This window comes from Mesoplodon bidens (assembly GCF_964165515.1).
Source record: "Mesoplodon bidens genome assembly, chromosome: 12".
NCBI lineage: Eukaryota > Metazoa > Chordata > Mammalia > Artiodactyla > Ziphiidae > Mesoplodon > Mesoplodon bidens.
The window spans coordinates 9,328,798-9,351,955 of NC_138168.1; the positions used below are offsets into that span (position 1 = coordinate 9,328,798).

At 38.4% G+C, this 23,158-nt stretch overlaps 2 protein-coding genes across 2 annotated transcripts in view; one reads left to right on the forward strand and one right to left on the reverse strand.

Annotated features, from left to right (window-relative positions):
- The window catches only part of IMPG1 (interphotoreceptor matrix proteoglycan 1), a gene marked incomplete at both ends in the record, with an annotated part of 86,778 nt that extends 83,392 nt beyond the window's left edge, over positions 1-3,386 (forward strand). The window contains 2 exons of the mRNA XM_081250869.1: positions 1,739-1,811; positions 3,309-3,386. Coding sequence (XP_081106995.1) covers positions 1,739-1,811; positions 3,309-3,386 — 151 coding nt within the window. The remainder of the gene's footprint in view (positions 1-1,738; positions 1,812-3,308) is intronic.
- Positions 3,387-8,051: 4,665 nt separating this feature from the next.
- Positions 8,052-23,158, reverse strand: part of MYO6 (myosin VI) — a 141,830-nt gene continuing 126,723 nt past the window's right edge. Inside the window, exons 30-35 of the mRNA XM_081251099.1 lie at positions 22,175-22,213; positions 18,399-18,502; positions 16,765-16,896; positions 13,252-13,278; positions 10,633-10,851; positions 8,052-9,882 (exon numbers count right to left, since the gene is read on the reverse strand). Of these exons, the coding sequence (XP_081107225.1) occupies positions 9,683-9,882; positions 10,633-10,851; positions 13,252-13,278; positions 16,765-16,896; positions 18,399-18,502; positions 22,175-22,213 (721 nt within the window). The 3' untranslated portion in view covers positions 8,052-9,682. The remainder of the gene's footprint in view (positions 9,883-10,632; positions 10,852-13,251; positions 13,279-16,764; positions 16,897-18,398; positions 18,503-22,174; positions 22,214-23,158) is intronic.

The window sequence follows — 23,158 nt, forward strand, 5'->3', positions numbered from 1 at the left end:
AATAGTTCAAGCAATCACTTTAGGCAACTCAATTCCCTTGGGATATTTAGGCTCAGAGGTCCTCTCCCATTCCCCTCTCTTCTCCAAGGTGGTAGGTATCTGGATGTGTGGCAGAGCGGGGTTGGCCCTCTCTGTCTTACAAGATCCTTTGAAAAGTTTCCATTTCCATTGTCCCCTCACCTGTGATCTCTTAGTCCTGACTCCAGGGTTTTTTAGTTTTTTGTTTTTTGGGTTTTTTTGGCTGCATTGGGTCGTCTTTGGTGCTGCGCGGGCTTTCTCTAGTTGCGGTGAGCGGGGGCTACTCTCCATTGCGGTGCGCGGGCTTCTCATTGCGGTGGCTTCTCTTTTTTTTTTTTTTTTTGCAGTACGCGGGCCTCTCACTGCTGTGGCCTCTCCCGTTGCGGAGCACAGGCTCCGGACGTGCAGGCTCAGCGGCCATGGCTCACGGGTCCAGCCGCTCCGCGGCACTTGGGATCCTCCCGGACCGGGGCACGAACCCGTGTCCCCTGCATCGGCAGGCGGACTCCCAACCACTGCGCCACGGTGGCTTCTCTTGTTGTGGAGCACAGGCTCTAGGCACGCGGGCTCAGTAGTTGTGGCTCAGGGGCTTAGTTGCTCCGCGGCATGTGGGATCTTCTCGGACCAGGAATTGAACCGTGTCCCCTGCATTGGCAGGTGGATTCTTAACCACTGCGCCACCAGGGAAGTCCCGGCCCCTGGTATTCTTGGAGCCTCCAATTTGCCCAACCAGGGCAAGTAGGAACCCAAAATGCTACCTTAGCTGGTGGTAGGAGGAACTTGTTACTCAGCCTCTTCAAACCACATGTCTCTCCTCACTCTTCTGCCTTCTTCCCATCAAGCACTAGGGCCGGACAGGGTTTCCCTCCTTCCTACAATGATACCCTCCTTCCCCCTTTCCTTGATATTATAATGGACAGAATGTTGAGAGAAAGAAAAGAGTTTACTGCGTTTACTGAGAAGGGAACATATATCATAAAATATCTCACAAATATTACACCCATTTTATAATGTAAAGAGTGAAAAAGCAAGGCGCAAAATGTTTATACAGTATCGTCAGAAATTATATGTACGTAGAAAAGCCTGGAATTATATACATCAAATTTTAAAATAAACTTTTTAAAAGTTTTTTTTAACTGTATGAACAAAATATTATTACAGAGTTGTTTTTCAGTAACCATAACTCAGAATTTGACTTTAAAAATAACTCCAGGGGCTTCCCTGGTGGCGCAGTGGTTGAGAGTCCGCCTGCCGATGCAGGGGACACGGGTTCGTGACCCGGTCCGGGAAGATCCCACCTGCCGCAGAGCGGCTGGGCCCGTGAGCCATGGCTGCTAAGCCTGTGCGTCCGGAGCCTGCGCTCTGCAACAGGAGAGGCCACAACAGTGAGAGGCCCGCATACCGCAAAAAAACCAAAAAAACAAAAAAACGCCACTTCTTGCAAGATAAAGTTACCACTCATCTTTCCCGTGAGCTTTGTTCAATCCTTCTGGGACCACTGCCTATGAAACAGTAAAGCCACCTGGAAGGCAAAACTCGGGGCAGAGGTGGGCTGGTGCGCAAAGCATATCTCCTCCAACTCTAATGGAAGGCACTTGCAAAAATACGCTACTTTCATTTATCATAATAATTTTAGAACTAAAATAGTAGAAAGCCGTGGTTGCTCTTAATGTTGATAAGCCCAGGAAACAGGATATCTTGTTTTTGCTTTCTTTTGCAGGTCACCAGATCAATCTAAAAACCAAGTGTATGAAAATAGTGTTAAAAAGTTCCAAAATCAGCAAAATAACAAGGTAAAATCCCATTTTTATATGCTGGTTTTAATTACTGAATATAAATTTTGAAGGAAATTAAAAACACTTCTGGGCCTGACTCTTAAATAGAGATAAGAAAAAGCAGTTTTCCTTTATTTGCCAAGCTTTTTTATTTAGTATTTTAAGAGGGAAAAAGGCATTTCCTGGTACAAAAAGTATAGAGACAGGGGCTGGCATTAACTGAAATGTGTAGACAAAACAATAAAATAACAGAAAAAAATCCAAGTATTTTATAATATTCCTAACCTTTTCTTTAAAAATATACATGCAATTTATCAAATGCATTTGAACAACACTGAATTTCTCATAATGATTTATATTCCTGGAACTGAGTAATTAGATATATAGACATATATATATATATATATATATATATATAAAATATATGTGTATGTGTAATTATCCATATACATGTATATATATATTATATATATACATGTATATGTATATTATGTATGTATATATGTATATATTCTTCTAAAGTATTTTTATTTCAAATAATCAGCTAAAGCAGAAATATGAAGAAACATGATTTGTGAACAATGAGCAACCTCAAAAATTCCTAAAAGTTCATCCTCAGATAAGTGTTCTTTCCAGGGTCCTAGACGTCTCTTTCAAAATACTCATCCATTCAATCAACTTTTTTGACTAAATTTTATTTTACAAAGGGAAATAACTTATCTAGTAAGCAGGTTAAATATAGCCTACATAGAGCTTTTTAAATAACTTTCAGAAAATACCTTCGATAATTTTTAGCCTAAAATTACCTAGTTTCAAAAATTATAACTAGTCTTTGATGGTAAAAAAGAGTGATAATCAGCCAGTGTCCGCTCTACCTGAGGTCTCTCTCTATATATATAGTGCTAGATGGAAACAAACATGGCAAAGTTTGCAATTGAAACTAGTCATTACGGTCAACATACACTCCAGAAGGATACTGAGGCCATTACACCAAACGCTAATCATAAGTTCATGTGTCCAAGTGCACACAAGGAATAATGTGTGCCATTTTGACTTCCTGAAACAAAGAAAATTGAGAAGACAGAAAAGGTTCAGACTTGGGCCATAAAATGACAATAGGACACAGGATCTGATATTAATAAAATGCCCAGGATGAAGTATACACCAACTGAATCTGGAAGTACCAGGTAGAATTAGGAACCACATTTCAAATGAGGAAGCAGCTTAGAGTAATGGTGTTTGCTATGGTTGGAAGGGAACATGTTGACTTTGATTCACAAATTATTTGCCATCCCTGCTTCAAGAGATTGATTCAGTCTGAGAAGATTTAAGAAGAATAGTAGGTTTAAGAATTCTTAGTAGGTTGTAAAGTTAGGAATCTTTCCCACCTTTCAAAGAATATATCCTAAATGGCAAGCATATTATGTCATCTACCAGCAGAGGTAATATTGGAATGAACCATTGGTTTGACCTTGGGTGACATTTTTTCATCTCTTAAAACTATTTCTCTTCCAGGTAACCAGGAAAAGAAATTCTGAATCACTGACTGTAGGATATGAAGAATTTAACCATCAAGACTGGGAAGGAAATTAAAAACTGAAAATGTACAAGTTATCATTTAATCTATCACAAGAGAGATGGCTTGCTTTCTCAAGGAAAATTATATCCACTCTGTCAAAATTCTGAAAACATAGGCAGGCATATCCACTGGTCATCGATATCTAGGCATGTAGTCAACACTGAGAACCAGGACACATCACATTTCAAATACAGAAGAGTCATGTACGTGAAGACCAATAAATTCTGAAAAAAAAAGCAGCTTATTATCAAAACCAAAACCACCACCAGTAAAATGTATTGTGGTTATTCCTCAGTGATAATCAAGGTGATAGCAAACTAGCTTTGTGTCCAGCTGCCCTTAAAATATTGTTCACAGGTCATTTACAACAAGTGCAACTTATTATTTGGGGGCAGCGGGGTGGGATATACTGGGAAATAAAGCTCTTCGTATGTTAGAATGTACATAAAAGATGAGTACGTATGCAAGGAGGTGCAGGATGAATGCATATAGTATGTAAATTGTGGTGAGTTTATAGATGCTCCACACTTGGGTGTCTGTAACTCACATGCCCCTTCAGCTCTTAGGCCCACTAGTTGTATACAAAATTCCTGCTTACATGGTGGATAATTTTGTTGCCAATCATTTCTAAGTTGTTCCTTTAAAGAAAAGAACTGGGATATACATACCATGGAAAAATCTTACTTTTCTTGTTACTGCATAAAGCTATTTTAAAGAAAGCTACTATATTGGGGGGAAAAAAGTGAGGTTGTACTTTGTGACATAACCAATTCCTGTTTCCCACCATGGATGAACGATGTCTTCTTCCAATTCGATAGCTTCATTGAATACTCCTTGACACTCACTGTGGTGTGTACATAGATAGACTGGCATCAAGGTATTCCAGTCCAGCCAGTTTTTAATGTGCTATTTAATGAAAAACAAATTCCTCCATATCTCTTTCAAATGCTCGACTATCAAATATACCTTAATTTCAATATGATAAGCACTATATCTGTAGATTTATAGTGTGTGTGTTTACTAGAATTATGATGATTTTAAATGAAAACATCACTTATGTTGGCCTCCCAAATGCATAGCTTTCGTCCCTATTCCCAGCCCAACTGTCCCCAGAGTGAGGAGCTATGATATGGGACAAGGGCTTTGTGTATGGTGATAAAGTGCCACAAAGCAAAGAGTGGTGGCAAGAGGTGTGCCTGCTCACGTCCGCATCCTTGGGACTCCCCAGCGGAAAACACTCTCGTTAGAGGCATGACGGGCCAGCCAGAAGCATATGAGAAAAATTCCATTGAGAGAAAATGAAAATCTAATGCTCTCACCTTCCCAGAATGTGCCCTCTGTCACCTACAGTTCAGTTGTGCTCTAACTGCTGCAGAGAATGTAGCTTTTGATGAGGAAAGAGAAGGAGGCAAACACTTCATCTTGTGTGGGGAAGGTCCCCTTTGGAAGCAAGTGTCTCTCACTCTTTGGATCACCCACTTTTTGGACTGGTCTTTTCCAACCAACCAGAGAAGAGCTGTTGAGGTTAAGATGGCCCGCATCTGCCTGCACCCAGGAGACCCATCTGGATCATGGTAGGTTCCACACAAAGTAGCCTATATACACCAGCAGTGTTTGAAGTCCTAGGGATGAGGACTCTTCCTTGGGTCCCCAGTTTTTACATCCTATGTCACCTCACAAACAAAACTGGTAAGGGCCTGAGGAAAGGCAGCCACGATTTGGATTTTCTCTCATCTAGGGAAAGTGGCTCCTGCTTTTTCCCTGGATGGAAAACCTGCAGGAGTTTTGGGTCAAAGCTCAAGGATGCTTCAATCACCCAGGTTCCTTTCCTGTTCCTCCGCCACCAGGCACAGGGTTTCCAGGTCTGGTAACTGGATGAACTTCAGGATCCCAGCTTCTCCAATTTATTCCATTGGAAACAGGAGACAACAGGTGTAACATTTACAACTTTTTTGTTTATAATACCCTGTAACTGTATTAAAAGCACAAGAAGTAAGTTCTACATAGAAGCATTTATTATGTGTATTTCCAGTACATCAGTATTTTAGGAAAGTATCAGACACACATTTTTAGGGAATGAGGACAAATTAAGTAACAGATGCAATTAGATGAATTTTCAAAAGTGAAAAGAAAATGGCCAATTAATAAACCTATTTAGGGTTTGAAGGTAAGAGTCTGCACAGGTACACATTAGGATTAAAGATTTTCTTCTCGGTGTGCATTTTTCCCTGATTCTCTCTTGAAAAACTTTTTGAGAAGTATATGACAACCAACCTTACTTCACATATTAGGTTAGTCATGGGGAAGGAAGAATACATTGATTTGACCTGAACTTCACTGTACTCAAAGATCTGGCCCCGGCACGGGTAGGCTCGACCTCATGAAGTATCACCACTTCATCCCTCCACAGGGCCTACGCACAGAATGTCTACTGGCCTTCTCCAGCGTGGCAGTGTCATTTCTGTATGCTAAGAATTTACACACCGGGCCTATCTTGGTCCAAGTTTACTAGGTCCATGGGTTTTGCTCTTATGTTACATACAATTCATTCTACAACTTAGCAAAGATCTAGGAGGGCTTGGTCACCTAAAACGCTGCACTGTTTTCAGCCTGGGGTGTAGCGTCTTCAGGGGTGCACCTCTTTTCTTTCTCTTCCATCCACTCTTCTCTTTCCTTATTGTTACAACCTTCCCCCTTACCTGTCCTTCTTCTAATGTTTAGATATCCTCTGTCCTCCCATCCCTTGTTAGTTTATATTCTGGAAGAAATAAAAATGCTCAGTAATTGTTACTGCTGGTAACGCTAAACAGACAAAGGCCATCACGTCTTCTGAAGATGGAGACAGGACAGCAACCCCTCATAAACCCCCAGGGGCTACTCAAAGAAGTCTGCTTGTTGTGATTCTTTGTGCCCCACATGAGTGGAGCAAAGGCATTTCTCTCTCTTTCGTGGTCTAGAATTAAATTACTTGAGCTCTCTGGATCTCTGCTTACCGCTTCTGTAAGAGGAGTTAGGTGTACCACTAACACTGTAGTAAATCACTGATTCATTCAATAATATTTATTCTACTGATTCAGGTACTCTTAAGGTAGTTTAGGTGAAGAAACCAAAGATCCACCTGTTTGGATCCCCTGAGAACCACTGTAATAACCCGTGAATGAAAATATCTTTTTAAAAATCCAATTAATAAAACTACAAAATCCTCATTATTTCTTGTGCCTGTGAGTTTCTACTCTCTGTTTCCACAAATACCACCTGTGTTCCACTTAAGATGATCTTTTCTTCTGTGACCTGATATGATCTTTTGTTTTGGTGTTTGCAAAACAAAAGCGTTCGCTATGTTACTGGAAAGAATGACCTACAGAAAGTACCCATAGGAAGCAGAATGTGAGTTACAATAGGATGTCTTTTGTATGGGCTTGTGCTCCCAAGTGTACTATTTTACTTCCTCCTCATATAATCCTTTAAGAAGGTGCCATCGGGCTTCCCTGGTGGCGCAGTGGTTGAGAGTCTGCCTGATGATGCAGGGGACACGGGTTCGTGCCCCGGTCCGGGAAGATCCCACGTGCCGCGGAGCGGCTGGGCCCGTGAGCCATGGCCGCTGAGCCTGCGCGTCCGGAGCCTGTGCTCCGCAACGGGAGAAGCCACAGCAGTGAGGGGCCCGCATACTGAAAAAAAAAAAAAATGTCCTGAGGTAGGGAATGGGCAAAGAAGGTGCCATCTAGTCAACCTTAGAACTAAGAAAACTCACTGTTCTCTTAATATATGTATGTATTAGAGAAATTTTATCTCAGTGCCTACCCATAGCTCACAATACGTACCTCACATGTGTGAATGAGATTAGGAATTACACCATAATTAAATGTGAAAACATGTTGTTTTCTCAGTTTTAATATTTTATGTACATCTACCTTTGCAAAGCATACACACTAAGGAAGGAACTGGTACTGAGTGAGACAAGCATTGGGAAGAATTAGTTCTTAATGTACAGTATGCTCGTTTTAACTTCTAATTTTACATCTCAATTAAACTGATTAAAATATAAATTGACGTTTGATTCATACCGTTTTCACCTAGTGTTTCTGGGTTTGACTGTGAACACTGTAAAGAAGCTGCATCTCCATTTTTCACAACACTCTCTCTGCTATTTCCCTTAAAGGATGATGGAGGTCCCAAGCTTCTCCAGCAAAGGGGCTTCTGTGTGTGCAGAGCTGTTGTTATGTAGGTGACCGTAAGTCTATCTGAATTAGGGCAAGTCTCCTGGAGCCACAATTAACTCAGGAGATTACTTAAAAATAGACATGTTCTAGGACAGCTCTGTGACATAATTAGCAACAAAATGGCTTAAGACTGGCTATAATTTTATCAGCTCTTAAAGTAAAAAATTAAAGACCTGTAACAATGCCTTGCTGTGATATATTTCTCGCAAATTCTTCAAAACTTTAAGTTCTCTCATTACGATAATTTACCCTGTGTGATTAGTTTTCCATCAAGTGCCTGCATGTATCTAGGACACTGTTTCTGGAAGCAGCGCTAAGGGCACAAGTCATTAAAAATCTATTGGGTTACTAAATTTTCTTCCAGGACTCTACTTGTTACCAGTTAAGAAAAAAGCTTATCATTCACTATCCTGTGCAAATAAAAACACCAGTTAAAGGCGAGCGATAGGAAGAGGGAGAACAGGACATTTATTTTCAGTAACCAGACCTTCTGTCACCAAATCACAGGGACCAAATGACCCAAGGGTGGGTGAGTCTATGCAGTAATACAGCCTTAAAAAGAGAATCACAGTCACATTCTCAACAGTACAGACAGGACCATTTACTTTCTTTAACAGAAGATGAGCGTTTGCACAGTATCATAATAAATAAATATCTCTATACTAAAACATATAATGAGAGAAGCAATTCTGAAAACAGTGTCCAGCTCACAAGCACTAATCCAGTCAGCTGGGAAATACTTTCCTAACTGAGGTACTCTTTCTAGGAAAAAAAAAAAAAAAAAAAAAAAATCACAGGAAATTCATTTCAAAGGTTAGGGTCTTTAAACATCAGGGGGAAAAAAATACAGAGAGCAATTTTATTTTCTAATTTTATTCTAAAATACAAACAAGACTCCTTAGGATTATGTCAACATAACTCCTTGATGTATGTTTGTTTCCAAATTCCTAATATGAAAGTCATAAATATTAGGCTCGAAACTGCTGACATTTGATCAAAACTAAACAGCACACAAAACTTTTGTTTTAATTATCAGTTACATGAAACAAGCAATTAATTCCTCAGTGCAGAGTTTTTGAATTATAAGGCTTATAAAAGAGCTCTACAATTACCAAAATCTCAAAGGCCAAAAAAGACAACAGGAATTTTTTTAAAAAAACAAAGGTGTGTTGAAGCAGGACACTAGTTTAAATCACATGAAACAACTTGGACAAGATTCTGACACAAAATCACAACTGAGATGAAAGTGAAAGAATATTTGAATTCAGTCCAGTTAAGCCAAACTGCCACCTAAAACCTATTTCCTTTTCTAAATGAAACAAAGTTATCTCAAAACTTTCAAGCATTTAAACGATCTAAATTTCCTTTATTTGTCCATGGAATATATGAACATATTCTTAGAGCAACACAATGTGACAGAAAAGCAAAACAAATCTGTGCAGGATACTATGTACCTTCTTTATCACAGATTGCATCAAATACATCAAGGCTCTCTCCAGAATTCTAGAACTTCAGGTAAACTGCTTTACTCAAACTAAGACACTGCAAAAGAGGGGGAAAAAATTAAAAATTTCCACCTTTGACGGAAATTTCCATGAATTCCTGAAAAAGTTAGTATAGAAAGTACACAGCTTTCAGATCAAAATATCAGTGCCTTGATCATTTTAAGTGCCTTAATTTTTGTATGAAAATTGAAGCTAAGTTTTCTTTATTCCAGTCATACGGTACTGTGCCATCCTTAAAAAGCAAGAACTCTGCATTTTTTAAAAACTTCTTTTCCTAAAGAACAATTAAGATGGATTTAAGGTAGTCTGTTGGCAAAGAAGGAGAAATGTCAAGAGTCTGTCCAAGTGTAGCAAGTATTACAATAATGAGAGGTCTAACAGTTACAGCTGGATACAGGAAAATAAATTTTAGGTCCCAAATTCACTACCATAATTAACCTTAAATTAACAAAAAGCCATGATTAATAAAATCTGTTCACTTTGTATAAGTAATTCTAACTTGATCTTGGAATGGTTAAATCTCTGGGACACACTCCCTACCGAGTGCCATGGCAAGGGCTCCCAGCTGCAAGGCTAGTGCAATTTCTACTTTAACAGATTCTGCAGCATGGCCGTGGCATAGGTGGGCCTGGCCTGTCTGCTCTCAATTGCTTTCTGAAGATACTGGATGCCTCCACAGCGTTCCCAAATTTCTTCGAACTGTCTTGGCAAAATCTCAGCACCACGCTTTCGAGTCAGGCCTGTCTCTTCAAGATTCAGCTCACACATCTCCATGTCATCCTTACCTGCACAGATGAGACATCAGAGAATTACTATACCTCCTTTCAGAGCCATTTATTGTAAACTTTATTCCTGAAATGTCTACCAATTCTCATAGATTTGAGGACTTTTACAACCATTTCCTTCCTCTAAGATTGAAATCTGCTTCATAAATTCACCAGAAACAAATGTGTCCTCCACCAAGTTCCATTTCAAAATGTACTAACGATGCAGTTGAAAAAACAAGTTACCAGGGTTATTAAAAATGCTACATGGGGCTTCCCTGGTGGCGCAGTGGTTGAGAATCCGCCTGCCAATGCAGGGGACACGGGTTTGTGCCCCGGTCCGGGAGGATCCCACATGCCGCGGAGCGGCTGGGCCCGTGAGCCATGGCTGCTGAGCCTGTGCGTCCGGAGCCGTGCTCCGCAACGGGAGAGGCTGCAACAGTGAGAGGCCCGTGTACCGCCAAAAAAAAAAAAAGAAAAAATGCTACATTTCCTTAAATAACCATTACAAAGCAAATGATATAATCAGACACCAATGAAAAGGTTCCTAGGACACAGACAAGTTTCTATGAGCTCTACAAGGCCATAATTAATCCAAGCCATTCCATATTGTAAAGAAGTTATCCTCAACTGATGGGACTTAACTGCGGAGCTCCACGCCTCAACCCTGAAATTTAATGAATTATTACACTGTACATCACACCATTTCATTCAGAGGGTACACAATCCTCCTCCGCTTTATAAATTTTTTCTCATGTGAATCGTACACACCAGCCACCAGGAGGATGGGTGGCTTGTCAGGATGAAGCTCCATCTGCCGGGCAATCCACGGTCCATCAAAATGAGCATACCACCAGCCTTTTTTCTTATTCTGCGGGTCTTTGTACTGGTCCGCAGGGCGGATGAACGGGATGCGGAAGAAGCGCTGTTGCCGGTTCATCTCGATCCCCTGCTGCGTGGCAGGCAGCTGAGCTGCCGGGTTCTGCTGAGCTGTCACAGAGAACAAGCAGAGTCACGCCAGCAGCCCAAGGGATAAGGAGAGCAGCCTTTAATCCTAAAGTGCACCACGAATGTTTACAAAAGCAAAAAGAGGGGCTCCTCCCAAGAGTGAATTTAAGACAAAATGTAGATTGGAACTGCCTACAGATGAATACAATTCAAAGGGTGATTTCTTAGGATTTTCTTCCCCTGAAGATGTTCCTGGGCATTGTAAACACACAGACAGACACACACACACACACACACACACACCATCAGCCGCAGCAGCAATGACAACAACCAGCCCCTAGCAGATTCCCACAAATGACTGCATCTGCACACAAAATGAACTCACTCAGCAGGAAAGCAAACTAGTATTATTGACGAGATTTATATTTTTTCCTCCAAAGAGTTCAAATGAAGGCTGCAGAATAACTTTTGCAGGACTATTTATGATGAAACAAATAAACAGTAGTTTCACAAATCTGAGGGATTCTAGATATTTGTCGCTTTAATCACAGTTTCTCAAAAGAGTGAAAGACATAACATTTTTCTCCTTTGCCAACTGATTCTGGGATTTTAAATGGCCAAGATAACACAGATATTTTACTAATAAGATTTAGACAACTTTGTGACAACAACAACAAAACTGTAACAGTAAGCATGAACTTTCACTCAGAGAGATTTACTTACTCTGAAACCAGACTTCTCTTGGAATAAAATCCACTGCAATAAGTGGAACGTGGATAATATTTGGTTTCCTTTGCCAATAGAAAAGAGAAATCCTTGCTTTTCTGCTAACACTGGGCATCGAGCTCATATCATCTCTTTTCTCAATTTCCATTACTAAACGGTTGAGTTTTGGGTTTTTTTCCTGAAAATATTCAGTTCTCTGAGGCAATGACTTTACATCTTCAGGAGCATAATTCTGGTAAATCTGTTTAATATGCTCTATACTCATAACTTTAAAGGTAGACCAATCATTTACTGCAGCTCAATTAAGAATCTCACTGAAAAGCTAAGTATGTCAATGAAAAATTATATAATATGTACAAGTCAAGGACAGTCATGTGGCTTTTGTAAGACTTCCCAAGTACTGAAAGGATGAAATTACTCTTAGTCCACTTTTTGCACCAATAGCAAAAAGCTTTAGAGCAGCTCAATTTATTTTCGTGCAAACAAGAGAAAGCAAAAAGCAGTTAGCAAAGCTGTATATGCCTATGAAAGAAAGAGACCCAGTTTTGTTAGTGACTTTAAAAAGCCGTATCACCTTTAGCATGTTACCAGAGATAAGCTTATTTATTCTCTCGTTCCTGTTCCCTCAAAGCAACTTACAGTTCAGTGTTTCCATTTCGAGTTTTAAAAACTACCTACTTTGCAGAAAATACACTAACTCAAAACTAAGACATTTTATAAAAGGATTAGAAAAAAAAAAAAACCCTTCCCTCCATCTTCAGCAGTGAATTAGAACTCAATGTCCTGTTGACAAGAAACTTACTATGATACTGATGGCCACCCATTAGTATAACCTACTTTTTTTCTTTCAAAATAACAATCCCCTGTAACTTAATATATTGGGTAAAATTTAGAAACCCGATGGAAAGTCTTGGATGGCTTTTTTCTACTAATGTGAGAAATGAAATTGTATTTGGGAAGCCTGGAAATGAATATCCACCTGGAAAAGTACAAAGATACAGACGTTAAAAGCTTGAAACTAATCTTCTAAACAACTATTTCTTGCACATCCAATTGTTATCTTCAAAAGTGTGAATAAGTTTCAAATTTGTAAGTCTGTAAATTACTGGAAGCAGTAAAAAAAATCATGTCCAACCAGTTGGCAAATAAATATGGCATTATATTCAAATCATTACTGCTGAACTGATTCTAGAAGAAATTTACTGTACACTAAGATGACTCAGAGCTTTTAGATGATCAAAAAATGTGCATCATAGGAAGCTGTAAAAGTAACAGAATAATCTCCTCTTCCTATTAAGAGGTATTCTATTAAGCTTGTGTACATTATCATACGAAACTCAAATCTCTTCGGACAGAAATGCTTACACCATCACAGTATTTGAAACCAGCACCTAAAGTTAGTCTTTACTCTAAAAGATCAGCTGCTTATTAAGATAGAGTTTTGCTACAATAAGAACTGGGCATACTCAGTTTAAAAAGGAATTAATTTGATGAAATAACAGATTAATTAAATTTTGTTCTGCATGTATATTTTGGAGTGATCCAAATGAAAGTACCATCTCAAATGAGGTATCTTAGTACAGATAAACCAACATTAGTGTACTACAAATTCACCTTAAAATTGTAGCAAAACAATGTTTAGAAGAAGTTAGTACTTTATAAAGTATTTTTAACCCATCTTCCAGTTAGCTCATGAGTTACCACCCATTGACTTACGTGAATTGTTCAAAAATGGTGCAAAATCTGTGAACAAATATTTTATGTTGAAGAAAAGATAAAAATGCCAAAACTGTTAAATGAGCATTCTTCTAATTTATAATGCCTTCCCATCAATGGAGGTGGTGACTAACAAATAAATACCCTATCCATGGCCAAATACTCCCAGAACTACCTACAAGTAGATGCTGCTTTCCAATTTTTTTAAAGCTATTTTGATTACGTTTTTAGGACATCCTGCTTGATGGACATACAAAGAGGACCAAAAAATTTTAATTTTCAAACACAGTAATGTCCAAACAAGAATCCAAAACAGTGACTTAATAATCAAGATGAAAGTACCTTTAAAGCACTACTAGAATTTGTGTAGGGGAAAAAAGAGAATAACTCATAAATTCATTTAAAAAAATGTTTTTTATATAGAGAAGAAGCATTGCCACACTTACATGTACTCAGCATGTTTTAATTTCTTCACATTGTCTTAAATATTAAACTCACAACATTTTTATTTAGGACCTATGAAATAAAACTCCTCTCCAAAGTCATTGTTTTAAGCAAGTAAATGTAAATCTTTTACTGGGTAATTTGCCACTGCCCCCAAAAATTATTTCTGAAAGCCTCTTTCCGGGGTAAATGCGATGAGAGTGTGCTCACCCAGTATAGCACACGGGAGAGGGCTCTGAGCCACCCAACTCTTAACTCTTAAGAATTTACCATAATTTGTCAATGTCTTACTCTTAAAGGCAATAATACCAAGTTATATTTTTGTTTATCATAAGTTGTCATCATTTTATTTTCTCAAATTAATGAATTCTATTCCTTCTAAATTTTAAACTACAGAGCAGTTCCTTTTAAAGGTCAAGCAGCTGCACCATTAGGAAACCACCTAAAGTACAGAATTTTCTCAGGTGAGCTGTTAAGCACCTTGGTGCCCTTCACCTTTCCTGTCAACTGTACTCCTGTGTCAGAGTGAATTTTACATGACAGAAAAATGAAGAGGAAAAAAAGTACCTTTCAGGGCAGAAGTTACATTTTATGCTGAAAATGACCGACATTCAAATTCCCTGAAGGCTGCATATATGCGGGAGTGTGTTCCTACACAATTCATAATTTTGTTCATCTACCTGGATGGGACCCTTGAGAAATTTTCTTAATCTACTCTGTTGTTCTTCCAAAAAGTACTTTATGAGTGGAAACAGCATAGGAACCAGTAAGGTAAGCTGCATGTTATTTGCTCTTTTGGGGGCAAAGTTGGATGACTAAGGTACCAAAGGTTTGGTTTGCTACAATAATACATGAAATATTTATATATTCATTAAAAATGTGTGTACCGGGGACTTCCCTGGTGGTCCAGTGGTTAAGAATCCACCTTCCAATGCAGGGGACACGGGTTCAATCCCTGGTGAAGGAACTAAGATCCCACATGCCACGGGGCAACTAAGCCCAAGCCTGTGTGCAGCAAATACAGAGCCCACGTGCTCTGGAGCCCGCACGCCACAACTAGAGAGAAGCCCACACACTGCAACGAAAGATCCCACATGTCGCAACTAAGACCTGACACAGACAAAAATAAATTAATTAATTTTAAAAAATGTGTGTGCCAAATATTACAACATTCATTCATTCATTCATTCATTCATTCATTTATTTTCGGCTTCGTTGCTGTGTGCGGGCTTTCCCTAGTAGCAGCATGTGGGCTTCTCATTGCGGTAGCTTCTCTTGTGGAGCACGGGCTCTAGGCGTGCGGGCTTCAGGAGTTGTGGCTCCCGAGCTCTAGAGCGCAGGCTCAGTAGTTGTGGCACACGGGCTTAGCTGCTCCGTGGCATGTGGGATCTTCCCAGACCAGGGATCAAACCCGTGTCCCCTGCACTAGCAGACGGATTCTCAACCACCGCACCACCAGGGAAGTACTCTTTGTTTTAAGAAGTGCAATCGTGCAGATGTATAAATTCTGAAATAGAACATAATGAAACCCAATCAGTTCAAGGTCATCATTAGAACATTACAGCTAAAGATTATAGCTAAAAAGAATAGCCCTGGGCTTCCCTGGTGGCGCAGTGGTTGAGAGTCCGCCTGCCAATGCAGGGGACACAGGTTCGTGCCCCGGTCCGGGAAGATCCCACATGCCGCGGAGCGGCTGGGCCTGTGAGCCATGGCTGCTGAGCCTGCGCGTCTGGAGCCTGTGCTCCGCAACGGGAGAGACCGCAACAGTGAGAGGCCCGCGTACCGCAAAAAAAAACAAAACAAAAAATAGCCCTTTGCCATTTTTACAAAACAAAGCAACTGTGGTAGAAACTTGGTACAGACAGTGAACAGACAATGGAATCATCCTGTCATCTTCATTTCCCAGAGACAAATTTTTAAACTGGAGAAGAGAGTGGTGGTCACAGAAGATCAGGGTTGAGAGGGCCTTCCTCCTGCCATTTCTTAGCTGCAGGCAAGCTCACTGCTCTTGCAAGAGAGGTATATCCTGACTGAGGACACCGGTGAGCCGTCATTAGCACTAACATCTCTCTTACTACTAATAATACTTCCCTTCCTCAATCTAATCTTTGCAACACCTTAGAAACACTAAAATTTCACCATTTAATTGACTTTCATCAAACACTGTTTCATTTGCTAGGAAGGCGGTAAGGGAGGCAAAATATAACTGTGAGCTCCTTTTCTAAGTCAGCTGGGGACACACATGGCTAAGCTATACCACCAAGTGTCGGGAATATACCTCGTTCTAAAAAAAGATATTAAATATGCTGTCAGCTTGACATTAGCCAGAATTAACCTAACAAATTGTGCCAGTAGCAAGTTAAATAAATGAAATTCCCATTATTGCTTTTAAGACTGAAATTACAACTCATATCACAGGTATTCTTAATTAATGTTAAAGCTAGTACTTGCTTTTACTAGGTTATGTCTATTCTGGTCTATTTTCCAATTTCAGGTATATAGCTTTTTCTTTTGTATAACAAAGTAAACAAAATTCATTTTTAGGATCTCAGTCAAAAAAAGCAAATTCTGGTCTAGGTAAAACTCTGGTCTAAACCAAGGTATTATTTCTCACTCATATTTTCACAGCTTTATAATATTTGCAGTAAATATTCTTTTTTTCATAGTAATCTTTACATTTCCACACATGATCTTTACATATGTGTATATATGTGTATGTGGAAAGAATACGTATTTACAGCATTATCATACAACTTCCTCAGTATGGACAAGATTATTCTTACCTCCAGAATTTATCTTAACAAGTAAATTCAATACTTTTAAACAAATATGACTTTAAAGATGTATCTAACAGAAATAATACTTTGAAAGATAAGCCATCATGGTTGTGTTAGATTCAGTGGACCCATAGTTCTAAAGTAAGAGAAAATTTATATTGGACAATTTTACTCAAATGCCTTGTGTATAAATTTTACTCAAATGTCTTATGTATAGTTACATGTAATTATATACATATACTTTTTATATACATATACTTTGGAACATTCAGAAGTACAGATTTGTTTTTACCATAATCAGTAACAGACTTTGGAGCACGTTGCTCTGTTTCAGTATTTCTCTTCTTGTTCTTGGATTTCCAAGCATGATACACTTTTAGTCTCCTATGAAATTCTTCTCTGCAAGCTGCCAGGAGCTCAATATCTATCAATTACACAGAGAGAGTTAAAAAAAAAAACAAAAACAGCAATTAACATCGTAATTTAGTTGTCTAGCATAATTATCCTGTGGCATAAATATATATATTTTTAACATCTTTATTGGAGTATAACTGCTTTATAATGGTGTGTTAGTTTCTGCTGTATAACAAAGTGAATCAGTTATACATATACATATATCCCCATATCTCCTCCCTCTTGCGTCTCCCTCTCACCCTCCCTATCCCACCCCTCTAGGTGGTCACAAAGCACTGAGCTGATCTCCCTGTGCTACGCGGCTGCTTCCCACTAGCTATCTATTTTACATTTGGTAGTGTATATATGTCCAGGCCACTCTCTCATTTCGTCCCAGTTTACCCTTCCCCCTCCCCGTGTCCTCAAATCCATTCTCTACTTCTGCATCTTTATTCTCGTCCTGCCCCTAGGTTCGTCAGAACCTTTTTTTTTTTTTAGGTTCCATATATATGTGTTACCATACGGTATTTGTTTTTCCCTTTCTGACTTACTTCACTCTGTATGACAGACTCTAGGTCCATCCACCTCACTACAAATAACTCAGTTCCGTTTCTTTTTAACATATATATTTTTAAATGAAGATTTCATTTTTAAATTAACAGTACAAAATCAAAAGTACACTAATTACTGATAAAGACGAGCACTTCATTGTAATACTACCTTTTACACTTACAGAGCATTTTCTTAAACATTATTACTATGTTATATCTTTCCTCCATGTAAGAACCCTGGACTAAATGGGGCTTTTATAGATGAAGAACTTGAAAAAGGAAGGTTAAGTCATGTGTCCAAGGTCACAGACCACGACAATAGAATAAGAAGTCACTGTGTTCAAACACAAGCTAGATTTACATGTACCACATCTTTTACATTTGTAATTATGCAGATAAACTCAGTGAAGAGGGAAAGAACATAGTGAGGCGTCCTGTACGACTATGACACTTGAAGCCCCAGTTACAGTGCCCTGAATTCAAACACTGTGATTTATACGTGAACACAACTGTGGGATTCTCTGGATACAGCCTTTCACTCTGTTCTGCTGGAAGAAAAATAGCTTGAAAAGGGAAGGACTCCACTGCCATTTTTTACTTTGCATTCATAGACCAAAACAGTCTGATATATAGGTATTTAACTATTATGAATAACGTTAGGAGGGTCAGTCATTAATATAGCCCAAACCATAATTCCTCTATGCTTTTTTTTTTCCTCTCTGGCCTATTCAAGAGACGGGCAAAATGAATTTAACTTAATAAGTATGTCTTTCTTTTAGCTTTGTGAATAAAATTCACAAAGCTATTTATTGTGAAAATAAAATTCACAATAAAATTCACCTTCATTTCAAGGTGAGAGTAACAAAGAGAATGACTTAAACTAATTTATATGAAAAAAATCCCCATCCCCATCTAGGCATTTATTTTATATTACCTGACAGCGATGGAGTCTTCCCACTTTTCATCCTCCCTATATACTTACCGCAAGAGGTATTGATGGTATCACGTAGTTCTGCATATTTCCATTTACTAAGATCATGTTTCTTGGTGCCAGCAGCTGCCTTGGTGGCTTGTACAGCAGGGCCTCTGTAATTATTACACATTTTTGCATATTTAAACTTAGAAACACGAATGAAATGTTGACTAAACAGGCAAGGATGTGAACATAAGTTTGAGAACTGGAAATAATTACTGGAAAAACATATAATAATTTTTGTATCTTTGACAGACGAGATTAAGAATGGTGTACTATGGGATGCCCAGGTGAATTAAAATTTTCCAGTGCATCATTCAACAGCTATATTAGATTTTCAATCAGAAATTCTGATTCCAATGTTCTAGTGCCATGGACTTCCCACAGGCTTCAGTTTAAATCTTCTATCTCATGGATATATGAACATCGAGACAATACATTTACTTATATTTCTCAAAATCAAAACTACAGTGAGGTATCACCTCACCCAAGTCAGAATGGCCATCATCAAAGAAGTCTACAAATAATACATGCTGGAGAGGGTGTGGAGTAAAGGGAACCCTCTTGCACTGTTGGTGGGAATGTAAATTGGTGCAGCCACTATGGAGAACAGTACGGAGGTTCCTTAAAAAACTAAAAATACAGCTACCATATGATCCTGCAATCCCACCCCTGGGCATATATTCTGAGAAAACCATAATTTGAAAAGATACATGCACCCCAATGTGCACAGCAGCACTATTTACAATAGCCAAGACAAGGAAGCAACCTAAGTGTCCATCAACAGATGAATGGATAAAGAAGATGTGGTCCATATATACGATGGAATATTACTCAGCCATAAAAAAGAAGGAAATAATGCCATTTGCAGCAACATGGATGGACCTAAAGATTATCATACTAAGTGAAGTAAGTCAGACAGAGAAAGACAAATATCATATGATATTGCTTATATGTGGAATCTAAAAGAAATAAAAAGACACAAATGAACTTATTTCCAAAACAGAAAGAGATCACAGACACAGAATACAAATTTATGGTTAACAAAGGGGAAAGGGGGTGGGGAGGGATAAACTGGGAGGGTGGAATTAACATACACACTACTATGTATAGACTAGATAACCAACAATAACCTACTATATAGCACAGAACTAAACTCAGTATTATGTAATAAGGGAAAAGAATGAGAAAAAGTATATGTGTGTATGTATGTGTGTGTGTGTATGTGTGTGTATATATAACTGAATCGCTGTGCTGTACACCTGAAACTTACATGATATTGTAAATCAACTATACTTCAATTGAAATTTTTTTTTAAAATCAAAAGCCAACTCCTCAACATACTTTAAGATCATTAGAGGCACATGAAGGGTTTATGAGCCACTCACCTGCAGACTCCTGGAACCTGCAGATGGCCAAGCCCCACCACTCCTAATGGCTCAGACTCTCCCTGGACATCTGGATGTTTAGAGGTCCCCAGGGGAGTAGCCAAACTACCACCCTCTGCCCGAGTCTTTAGACACATGCTAAAAGAGCTGCTGGAGCCTGGACACTCCCGTGACTTTTGAGCTTCCGTGTTAAAAATACTTAGAAAAGTTCTGTAAGCAGATAAAACCACACCCACGTATTTAGTGAGTAATAATATGACAACTAGTAAATTAAAGGAAAAGGCTGAAGGTCATGAGACAGATAACAGAGATTTCAAAGGGCACAAGTGCTTTATCTTGCCCCATGTAGGAGGAACATTTGCGTGGGAAAAGAGGAAAGAAATAAAAAATAAAATACATATATTTAAAATATAAAAAATAAAATAAATAATTTAAAAGTTAAATGGGATAAGCTTTTTCATAGCAGTGCTACTGAGCACTTAAGATTTGTTTCTATACATATAATTTGAAATAATTATTCTAAAAATACAGGAAAAATTTCTTTTCTGTAAAAATGAACATTATTTTTCTGCAAAAGATTACACTTGCCACATAGCAGACACTCAGAATAAGCTGCAAGTGAACTTTTAAGCTCAATGTAACAAAGGAAGAATTTAAATACATCATATTTCAAGACATGAAAAGAAGATGACACAATATTAAAAGAACTAAATATTAAAGAACTAAAATATTGCTTCTCGGGTATCACACAAAGCATTTCCACTTTGTGATCTTGTGATCTACTACCTGGAAAACCTTCCTCTTAAAGAGGGATGATCATAGTATAACACTGAAAATGAGCTCATATTTTTCTCAGCATTCTACATTTTGAAAGACAACAGCGATCTTGGCAAACAATCAAGACACAGACACTTGATGAGACTGATGTTATTTAAAAGTGATGCTTGAAAATATGTACCCTCCTTCCTGAAATAAGGAAAATTATTCCTTCAGCATTAAGCTTAACAATGAAACAAATACAGTAATTTTGCCTCTTTAAAAGGCCTATTTGTGCTTTCCTTTTAGAGAATAAAAATAGCATACTTCCCCCTACATACTTAAAAACTGTTAGACATGATGATTTTTAGTCACTTCCAAGCTTGGCTAAAGAATAATGTGTGCCCGTTTAGTCCTTCCTGCATTTTCATGGTTAAAATCTGTTTCAAGTTTACTGCAAAACCTCTTCTTTTCATAAGCTGTGTGACTGGCCATTCTCCATGGAGCTTTTTATTAATCGCTTTGCTCAAAAAGAGCCAGCTGTGTGTCAGCAAGGTTTCTCTATTACCCTTAACAGTAAGCTATGCTTTTAACATTATTCAAATATTCTCTTTTTTTCCTACATCCTGAAACCACCGTTCAATGAACTAACAAAAAAATTATTTTTTCTTCCTAGCTCTTCTACCAGTCTTTTCTAGAAGAGCAGCTGAAAGTATGGGGTTTTGTTATTGTTTTCTTTCCTCTTTCTTATGGACTCTCAGAATATATACGAGATGTTGATATACATAAGGTGTTTTGATACTTTTAAAAATCACACTGAATTCAAACTATTTTTGCTTAAAATATGTTTTTACTAACTTTTCATTCGTATTACGTCAAACAAAAATACACCTGCTAAAAAAAAGCATATTCAGCATCGTAAGAAGTGCACAAATCAAATTCATTTAAATGCTTCCCCCCCAATCTTTGGCGTTATTAAAATAGTAAAATGAAGGTACACCTTCATTTACTGATTATTTAGACTTGTGATAAAGACAGTCATGTGAAATACAGAGGAAGGTAGTAGCAGAACTGACTTTTGATTTTAAAAAATATATTAATTTTAACACTTTCAATTAACTCTGCAACTCCAGAGTTGAAAGTTAAAATGTTATTGATTCATATCCACTTGATAATGGACCAGATCCTGCTGGGAAGATATATTCCTTGGTGGCTCGACTTCTACACCGGTGGTGTTCCACCTCTGTGCTGTGGGGGACAGGGGCTGCCTGGAGCCCCCCTCTTCCTCACGTCCCCTATAACCAGGCGCAGTGGGCCCAAGGACAGGAAGGGCTCCCTACCGAGACTGAGCTGGTAGGGGCTCATGGTAAGCCCGACAGTACAACCAACAAGGAATGGCCTCAACCAAAATGCCAGTGGTATCCCCACTGAAAAATGCCAATTTAGAGGAACACTGTTTTTTTTTTTTTACCTTTTTCTATGTTAGTGTGGCCTGAGGGCAGAGTCACGTTTCTTGTACCAAAAATTTACATGGAAAGGACAGGCTACTCATATAACAGGTTCTAGTCCAAATAACGAAAAGTAATTTAAAAAATACGATTTGGAGGTGACGCTCATTTCCCCAAATTACACTGCACTAACCTACTCAAAATTTCTGACATTTCTTTCGCCATTTGTTCCCTATAAGAAAAATGATAATACAACATAATTAGATAAAAGACCACTATACAAATTACTTAAAAGATCTAAAAGTATAATTAAAATTTATATTTTCAACAGGATTGTTGCTTTATTAACCATACACTATTATTTTACTTCGTAAAAGTCGATAATATACTTTTCAATATGTATAGCCATACAATACAGCAAAATTTTTGCTTAAACCCAGTTAAAGTTACTTGCACTTCATTTTTGCAGTAGAAACTTTTAGATAAAATCTCATGAGAGCCATGCTTCTGTGATATTTTTATGGATAGAATATAATCAGCATGTTATAAATGCATACAGGTAACTTGGCAGGATACAGATTCTATACAAGGATTTTTGCACCAGGGTTGCTTAGTAAATATTAATTAGACAAGGTATAATAGTGGTAAACCAAACTGATCTATGTTACAGTGCCAGAGTTTAAATAAGAGTCTGATATACTCAAAGCTCTAAAATTCTGAATCAAAGCATGCCTAAGAAAATCCAAATGCCTCAAGCACTGGTTAAAGATCTGAGGTGTTCTGACCTTTCAAGGATAAACATTTCCCAATGGCGAAAACTTGCTTTTCTTTTATTACCCAAAAGAGCATAACTTTTGTCAAAATTTGCTTAATTCTGTGAAATGGAATGTTCATGTCATCATGTTCATCAACTTCACTAGTATTTTATTTTCCTGTCCTCTTCCTTCATAATTAATCATTTTCTCATTCATTCTATTCATCAGACTCTGGTAACCTCAAAATCTTATAAGTCAGCAAAAATCAAAAGAAAAGAAGATGGCTATGTTGGCCTCAGGGCTCAGTTTCCCGGATGCCGGCCAAGAGCTGGGCCCCTGATTATACAGGAGCAGAGGTCTCTCCGTCCTTGTGAGAAACACTGGCTGAGGTTCAGCGCTGACAGAGGTCTAGCCAAGCTAGC